An 8,970-nucleotide genomic window follows, 5' to 3' on the forward strand; every position below is an offset into this window, starting at 1 on the left:
GCGCAATTCCATCATTAAAAGCTCTGTAGTCCGACTGTCCGTGAATGCAACAAAACCCGGGGAAAATCAAACAACGCGTCACGCGCCTCCCAGCACACGATGATGTAAGTAGCTACAAAAACAAATAGCATTTTGTAGTTAGAAGTTTGTTCATTTGTTCAGTATGTAGTGAAATCCTCCTGTCTTGGAAGTTGTCAGCAGCGCAGCCACGTCCTACTATCTGACGTCTGCGTGCGTGACACTGGCTGCCTTCTTGTCGTGTAAATTGAACTGGCTTTCCGTGTGTTATCTATCGTTTGTCTTTCTAAGGAAATTTTTAATGCTGCGCCAAACTCAATTTAAGAAGTAATTTCTTTCTTTATTGTGAGCTCTTTTTAGGTGCCTGGAATATGTAGCTGGAAGTTAGGAATCCAATTATTTCTGCAGCAACAGATAACGTCACACCAAGAGACTTGTGTAATGGTTCCCCCTTATCTTCCAACGCCAGAACAGGCTGCTAGCAAAGCTCTGTCTGAAACCAAAATTGTGTTCCCGTTGTTGCCGAATTTACCAGCACGCTCAGAACATGTTGCTTGTTTGAATTATTTGTTTGTTAGGGGATCCATTCACGCCTTTTTGTCTGGTAAACACTAAATGTGACAATTTTTCAAAGAAGTCTGGCGAGGGGTTTAAATCAAAGACAAAAAACCCCACACTTTACTAACTGATGATGCTGACAGTTTGTGTTTTCTACCACCATGTGTAGTGATTCACTTCAAAGCGAGGATCTGAGAAGCAGCAGTGACTCAGATGAGGAGCTGCCTGTGTTTGATTTCCTCCAGCCTCGTCCAAGCACCGACGTAGCCTCGCAGAAAGCCCCAAAGAAACCAGCCAGTTCGGTTCTCTGTAGTGTTGGATCGGCTGATGTCATGATGATAAGCAGCGATTCTGAGGACGACGTCCCCCTGGCGCAGAGGGTAAAACTGAGACAGGACAGTGCTGTCCTCACTGAAGGAAACCGAAAAGGCTCTTCAGAGTCAGAGCATCTCCTCACCACATTGGACAAGGAGAGAAGGTCGACCCCAGAGGAAGCGGATGACCTCCCCCACAGGCATCTCTCCGCATCCGAGACCGGAGACGCGACCAAAGCCACAAAAAGGTCGGCGGAGGAGATCCGGGCCTCCAGGGAGGAGGCTCTGAGGAGACGGCAGGCCAGAGAGAGACGGCAGCAGGACAGGGAGGCGCTCAAGCAGGAACAAGAGAGGCAGAAAGCAGAGAGAAGAGCTCTGGCTGAGGCTTCCAAGTCCCTGAGGCCAGAGGAGTGCATCAAGCATATGGTTGTAGCTGTTGATCCAGGTGAAAGAAGAAAGACAACTAAAAAAAAAAAAAAAGCTACACGTTTATTAGAAAGCAGCTCAGCTAAGTCATTTTTCTATTTTGCAGCTCTGTTGCAGCTGGAAGGAGGGGGAACTCTGCTGGCGTCTGTGCAGGCTCTGGGTTGTAGCTGCGCCATAGAGAAACAGCCGCTGCCCCGCAGCGTGACCTGGGCCAGGCAGGCTCCAAGCGCACAGGTTAAAAAAAAAACGACCTCCAGTTTAGTTACGAAAATGCAACACAATCCCAGCTAGGGCTACAACTATTTAGTTATCGATTATTCTGATTTATTAATCGGATAAAAAAAACAACAAAAAAAAAAAAACGGGCACAATCTGGAAGTGCTTTGCTTTTAACCACTTGTTTTATACATGATCAAAAGTATATGAAAATGCTGATAAATAATATTCCTTTTGTGTTTGCTTGATTATTTCTAACATTTAATGCATTTGCAGCTTAAGAAATGCTTTTAACATCAACATCCCAAAAATATTTAGCTTTTTCTGCTTGACTTAACATCAACACAGTGTAGGGCTGATCCATTGATTATTTTGTTGAATTAACTGATTAATAACTGGATGCAAGAGGTGTTCGAGATTTGTTTTACAAAAATCTATCCAGCTAAAACAAGGCCACATGAGGAGTTCTGTGTAGAAAATATTTACAGACAAATAAAAATTTTTTTCTATCCTAATTTTTTGGTACAGTTTTGATTTAATTAGTGTTTTAAATATGTTGTTCATTCAGCAAATGGCCTTGTTTTGAGTCTTTTTTTTCTCTCTCTCTCTCTCTCTCTCTCTCTCTCTCAAGTTAACGATTAATTGATTACTAAACTAGTTGGCAATTATTTGAATAATCGATTCATCACGATTATTCGTTTCAGCCCTGTAGTCTCAGCTCAGCTTGCAACTTGTCAGGGTGCAGCAGTGCAGCTGCAGGGTACATCGAATCAAATGGTGACATTTATGTTTTAGTTATCCGTTGTCCAGTTTTGAATAAAGTTTATTATTAAAATATATGTGCTGCCACTGTTTCAGCAGAACGGTGCGGCGCGTGTCCCAGAGCCCCACGTGGTGATGCAGATGACGGTGGAAGACTTCATCACTCTGATCCACAACTACATCCAAGTGAGTCGGCGTGCGACATTTCTAAAAACTTTCCAGAAACCTTCAGCTGGAAGCCAAGCAGGAGAATTGTTTTGAAAATATTCTGAGATTATTACACAAAATAAACCCTTCGAAACGAGCTTTAGCATTCCAAGCGAGGCCGTAAGCTCGCCGGTAGAAACGGTAAATATATCCCAAGAGCAGCAATTTTTCTAGATAAGCCTGGGTTCTATCTGTTTTTATCTGTTTGGAGAAGCTTGACCTGAAACGAGTATCTCCCTCTGCCCTCTACCCAGGAGGAGAGGCACAGCGGGTCAGCCTGCAGTCCCACCCTCACATCGTGGGTCCGGGAGCGGCAGAGGCTTCACCCGGACAAACGGCTCAGCCTGGCAGTCATCGAGCTGGAGAGCTATTTCAGGTGAGAGTCTCATTAAACCAGAGGCGTGACGGTCATGGATTGTTTTTATTCATTCGAGCTCAGTGGATTGCTTCAAGGAGATTCACATTTTCTCCGTTTGTCCAGTTTATTAGCCAGTTTTCTGTAAACTAAAAGCAGCCAGACGGCGTCCAGAGTGATCCACCACACTGGAGAATCAGAAAGACGTTCTCGTTTCGGCAAAAAGGCACCTGGCACAGAAACGAAAGACAAGTGGACAAAACTTTCACTTATAAGAAATGGATAAAACAATCCTGCCAGTTTTGTGCTGAGGCATTGATGGCCAGTTCACTTTACTCTAAAAATGTGGTTTTAAATTCGCCTAAGCTGTTGTTTTCCTTGGAGTGCAAAAGTTACCGTCTGACTTGCAGTCTATCATTTAGCAATCTGTAAAAGCTAATTTCATTACTTCATTTATTTAGTTTTTTTTAATGATCTGGTATCTAAAATGCATTCTTCAAAAATATTTGTCTGACCTCAGCAAGATTATCCTACGTTGAATTGAAAGAGCAAAAAACTCACCAAAATGCATATGGATTTGCATTTTCACCTTTTGTAGTTTTAAATAAAACTAAACCTAGCAAGAATTGTATTTTTATTTTTTATGTTTTTTTAGCTGGATCTGAACATAGTCGATCTAAATTAGATTGAAACGACTGAAACGGCCATTGCTAATTTATCACCAAAGTAGGGTTTTGTACAAGTTTAACAATTTAATGCTAAATAGCCATACCTTAACCTTTACCTTCTGAATCAGCAGCTTTTCATTAGATGCTAACATCTGTCATGTTTTCCATACAAAAGACTTTAGAGTTACTGACTACAGTATAGTGATCTACTAGTGAAGTAACAACTGATTGAAATGTGCCATGAAATGCATCAAAACTGAAAGCCCCCACATTTTTTTGGGTCTGTAAATGCATCACCAAATAACTTGACATTAGAGGAGAAAATAATTAAATGACTAGTTGAGTTTGATTCTTCAGTTGTAATCCCTTCATGTAGCTGTTAACTTAAAACAAAGACAAATGAGTTTCTTTATATTAGGATTATTTGAAGAAAATAATTAAAAACAGCGGAGGTCAAAAGCAGAATCAACAGGCACCTTTTAGGAAAATCCGAAATCGATGCTGGCTCTCTTGTTTGGCTACTCGCACCACTACATCAGTGTTGCTATGAATGATTTACAGAAAGCTGGCTGCTTAGGGTATCCTGTCAGTCATAAAAATAAAGCTCACCTTGATGTTCTCAGGGCCCGAAAGTCTCGGAGCCAGAAGAGGCTCAGAGCGGCTGTGGCTGGGGAAGAGGCAGGAGGAGGAAAAGAGAAGAAAAAACGGAGGAGCGGTCACGCCGAGAAGCTGCCGGAGGTGTCCAGAGTTGAAGTGGAGGAGGTAGGTTTCCCCTCCCGATGGGATACACTGAATAATAACGATGCATAAATTGTGACGAGAAGAAAAAACTAAAACAGGTTTTTTTTAAAAAAATGTATTTATCTTGAAAACAAATGCAGCACTAAAAGTCTTAAATAACCCATTATTAAGACAAGCTAGTCAATGAAGAGGGGTTTTTTTCCTTCCCCCTTTTGAAGTTGCATGGTTTTGAAGTTTGTTGAGTAGTACCTGCATTGCTTTTGCGTCATCCAGCTGTTTATTTATTTATACATTTTTGTCAGTCAGCTGCAGATATCTGTGTTGCTGCACATCATTGCATGGTTTATTATACAACCTGCTCCAGGAGAGGGAAAAAAACAGGTGGACAGAAACAGTAAAAAGAAAGAGTTAACACTGGAGTTAATCATGACATTTAAAGTTTAATACAGTAAAAAAAAAACCCTGCATCCTACAGGGTTTAGTTAAGTTTAATTTTAAATATGGTTATTTTGCTATGTAGTATATATCAACTTATATATGTATATAAAAAAATAATAATTTTTCACTGTCATAAAAAATTAATTCAATATGTCTATTTGAGAAGGCTCTAGCAAAAAATATCTTATTGTTCTATTTCTAATCTGTGTTTTAAATTTTATGTAAATGAGTGGTATTCATTGTGTGTTTTATTTCAGTGTTTTTTTTTATTGCAGAACCTTAAAAAAATAAATGAGAGTTCACAATATAAATGTTATTCTCATCAATTTAATATGCACTTTAATAATGCATCAACAGCAGAAATAAATTTCAATTTAACCAAAAGACACAGAAATCCCCCCCTGTGGTTTAAATCAGTTGAACATCTTAATTGATGCTACTTTACGAAAGCATTTACGCTCAGAAATTAATACATTTATTTATTAAAATTGGTCAAATGAATCGCATTGTTTCTTTTAATTAAAACGCAGGCCCACGTTTCCCTTACATGTAATGACTTCTGCATTTTTTCAACACTTTACACTTGTGGGATGTTTTTGGTTTATTAATATAACACAACAGTGGAAAGTGTTCCACACTATGTAGCTGATTTTATTTAATCAATCTTCTGATCTTCAGGGGGTTAACAAATGAAGGCACTCATTTGATGGTGATTAGATAATCACATTTGCTGGCTGGGGTGAAGAGAAAAATAATCAAAATGTGTTAAATTGGTCCCAGTAAACACAAGCCACAATCATATCGACTCAAGGGTAAAATTAGCCACACGATTGTTTAAACGTCCCTCAGTAGGACGCCCGCAAAAGTAGTTTTTGTGATCCAAGCTTCTGATGTTGTAAATCCAGCGTCACGCATAAACTGCATAAACATCTAATCTTAACACTTCCTGTTGCAGTGGAATCATCACAAACATTGACCAGGGATGTCTGTTTAACTTTCCATGACCTTGTCATAACGTACCTCCATTTTGTAGCTCATAGCTACATTTATTTTGTTTACAATTACCTGAACAGAATTTTGGTTTGTAAGGTTTTTTTTTCTGACATTTCTGGATGATCTTGCATCAAAAATTCAGGAAATAGTGTGATTCAATTCAACAGAATGTACAAGCACTGCAAATTTCCTTTAAAAACATATTGCTTCAGGTAGCACATAAAGTTTTCTATGTGTTGCTTTCCTGGACGAGCCCCCAACTTATGTTATCGTACATCATACAGAGATTAGCATTTTGTCCACACTGCAAGTCAGTTCATAACAAAACTCTCCTTTTGTTCTTTTACAACTATCAATAAATCATTTTGTGTTGTTTCAAGTTTATTTTTACACAATGGGACCTCTCTGTTTATGTAAATATGTGAGATTATAGCCATGTAGCTAATTTTCATCCCTTGTCCCCATTGGCAGGTTGATGTTTAATAATAAGAAAAACTAGCATCAGATTACAGTATAAAGGAGAATCAGGGTAATTAAACAGTTGTTTGCCATTTGTAGTCTATAATCATTATTAAGTTGAACAGAGTTAGCATAACAGTCCTAAAAATAGAGTTTTTAAGACTCTAACTCTAGCTTAGTTAAGCTACACTAAGCTAAACAGGCTAATGGTATGATTAGTAAAATTAGCCTGTGTCCTCTGCCACTGTAACAAACAAATCTACTGCACAGTTTTCTCATGCTAAACAGATCCATATGTTTTATTTGGGTAAATAAATATATTTGTTATCCAAATTTTGGCTCATTGGTCATTGTAATTTAAACCTTAAGTACATTTAGGTGAAATTGTAATTTTGGTGTGCCACCCTTCTACAGTTTGTACCCTGGTACAAAAAATAAAAATCCAGACGCACCCCTGCAGAAGAGCGTAAACTGTCCTCTGTTTGCCTTTGTCGAGAATAATTTACATCACTAATATGGAAATCTACCAATGTTATTTTTTTTCAAATTATGATATTTATATGAAGTTTTGTTCTGAAGAAGGAAATTAGGCATTCGTTATATCTTCACCGATCCTCGTTCAAAACCCCGTCAGGCCGTGGTCCACCTCCAGCTTCACACCGGCGTCTCTGTCCGCTTCTTATCTACCTGGAAGGAGTTCTCCGACCACATCACCATGACGACCAAAGCGGTAGCCGAGGCCCCTTTCAAGTGAGCAATCCGGAGCCCTGTTTTTTGCTCATCGCATCTCGGCTCGGCGCCGCCTCTGCTGGATCACACGGTCACTTCCCACACTCCTCTCGGTTGTTTTCAGGAGAGCGCGAGAGCAGACCGGCTTCTCCTTTTACCTGGAGAGCGAGTGGGCGGGAGGCCAGCGGGTGGACAAAGCCGGGAAGGGCCTGCTGCAGGCGTGGAAGAGACAGATCCAGCAGTTCAACAGAGTGAGCTCAGACGTGGCGGCTGCCATCTTGGCAGCTTATCCTTCCCCGCAGCTGCTCAAGAAGGTACGCATTCACCTCTCGAGCATTTCAACAGGCTCAGATTCAGTCTTTGCAGCCATTGCTAATATTAATTAAATCTTCCTCTGGTTTTTATACTGAGAAGAGTTAAACATTTTTTTTTGTAATTTAGGAAGATATAATCTAGACATCCTTCCTGTCTGTTACAGTTTGGGATTAACAAAAAAAAAATGCAGATATGAAGCTTTTCCACAACAAATCAGTAGGTAATTTGCTTGAAATGAGCAGATATGTAAATGTTTTTCAACAAACAAAAGCATTCTGCCAAATGCCAAATGATACTTATTATCTGCTACAGTGGGCATTCAGTTTAGCAATTAGAGCAGATAAAACATTCCCAGGTTGCCAATTCTTGTTTTTTTTTCTCAATGCAATCAATAGCTGAATTAAGAAGTTTATAAAAAGTAGGACAATATTGAAATGAAAGTTGACTCTCATTACTGTATAGTTCAGATTTTTTGTGTTGGGTTCTTTTAAGTAGTTGTTAGGAGTCAGTATCTTACCAGGCTAGGTAGAGCTAATGTCTGCAATGTGAAGCAACTTGGAAAAGCAGTAATGTTAAATTGCTTCAGTGGAAAAACTTTTTACATTTTATTTCATTTACATCTGCTGGCACCACATGGAGGCTGTTCAGTCAACAAAACATAAATGGGACGCATAATTATTTTATGAAATACCTGAAGATATTTTGTAAAAAAAATTAAGAATTTTGTTTTTATTGGTGGATTTCATTCTGCGAAGTCAAAGTTCTGTTACAAAAATAACGATTTGGAGGTTTTATGGCTCCACAGCTCACTCTGCATTTCCTTCAGCTGATTGGAAAAATATTTAAAAAATATTTTGATAGTTTAACATCCTTGTGCTATGAAATAAAAAAAAATGTTTTGTGTCATATTTGTGATCTTTATTTTTCTTGTGACAATGTAAAATTGCCCATGTGACCTTTATGAAACTATAACCTCCAAGATATCCTTTCAGAACGCCAATAATCTCTCCGTGTGTTCGCAGGCTTACAGCCAGTGCAGGACCGAGAACGAGAAGCTCTCTCTTCTGTCTGATCTTCTGATCCGCAGAGGAGAAGGCGTCACCTCCACAACCCGACGGGTCGGTCCGGAGCTTTCCAAACGTCTTTTCCTCCTGATGCATTCACGTGACCCCGAGCAGAATCTGGACGCCAGCCTTTAAACTCTGAACCGAAACGTTGCTATAGCCCAAATCAAAAGTTCGAGGTTCGACTAGTTGATTTACTCATGCAGATTTTGATGCTGTTCAATAAAGTTTTTATACAACTACAGCTTTGGGCTACCTTCACTCCTTTTTTTTTTATTTTATTTTATTTTTTAAATGCTGCTCCATCCTGAAACAGTTCTTTTTTTATTATTTTATTTTTTTCATCAGATTATCTAATCCACAATCCCTGTTAGAAATGATGCAAAATTACATCGGTAGACAGACCAAAACATTAAGTTATGTGGAAATTTTTATATTTTAAAGATCAAAATGAAGATGATTGATACAAGTCACATATTGACAAAATCAGGAAAAAGAAACATTTTCCAAAATCAATTTCTTTTAATATGAAACTAAAAAACCCTTCAGGTTTGTGTCTGGTGAATTTCTGGTTTAAACAAGCTTGATCTACCTTCATTGAGGTTGGTAGAGAATCCAGAAATCCACCTTACTCGAGTAGCAATGCCTCATAATAAAATTACTCAAGGAAAATTATAAAGTACAGTATAGTAAAAAAGAACTCAAGT

At 38.9% G+C, this 8,970-nt stretch overlaps 1 protein-coding gene across 4 annotated transcripts; it reads left to right on the top strand.

Moving 5' to 3' along the window:
- Positions 1–8,508, top strand: LOC103152896 (crossover junction endonuclease EME1-like). Of its 4 annotated transcripts, XM_016661516.1 has the most exons (10): positions 1–104; positions 746–971; positions 1,047–1,335; positions 1,423–1,550; positions 2,391–2,480; positions 2,756–2,877; positions 4,148–4,286; positions 6,790–6,905; positions 7,009–7,198; positions 8,222–8,508. In XM_016661516.1, the coding sequence occupies exons 1-10, from the start codon at positions 100–102 to the stop codon at positions 8,396–8,398; spliced, it is 1,482 nt and encodes a 493-aa protein (XP_016517002.1). In that variant the 5' UTR covers positions 1–99; the 3' UTR covers positions 8,399–8,508. The 4 variants fall into 4 exon arrangements, with proteins under 4 accessions (XP_016517002.1, XP_007573614.1, XP_016517003.1 ...); XM_016661517.1 differs by lacking the exon at positions 1–104 and having other exon boundaries at positions 248–971; positions 2,394–2,480; XM_016661515.1 differs by lacking the exon at positions 1–104 and having other exon boundaries at positions 249–971.
- Positions 8,509–8,970: the final 462 nt, after the last annotated feature.

Source organism: Poecilia formosa, unplaced genomic scaffold, assembly GCF_000485575.1.
Source record: "Poecilia formosa unplaced genomic scaffold, Poecilia_formosa-5.1.2 Scaffold333, whole genome shotgun sequence".
Classification (NCBI taxonomy): Eukaryota; Metazoa; Chordata; class Actinopteri; order Cyprinodontiformes; family Poeciliidae; genus Poecilia; species Poecilia formosa.

Coding starts and splice junctions, on each gene's coding strand:
- LOC103152896 (XM_007573552.2), top strand. CDS start 738: ATGTGTAGTGATTCACTTCAAAGCGAGGATCTGAGAAGCAGCAGTGAC. Junction 1,336..1,422: donor GGTTGTAGCTGTTGATCCAG/GTGAAAGAAGAA, acceptor TCTATTTTGCAG/CTCTGTTGCAGCTGGAAGGA. Junction 2,481..2,755: donor TGATCCACAACTACATCCAA/GTGAGTCGGCGT, acceptor CCCTCTACCCAG/GAGGAGAGGCACAGCGGGTC.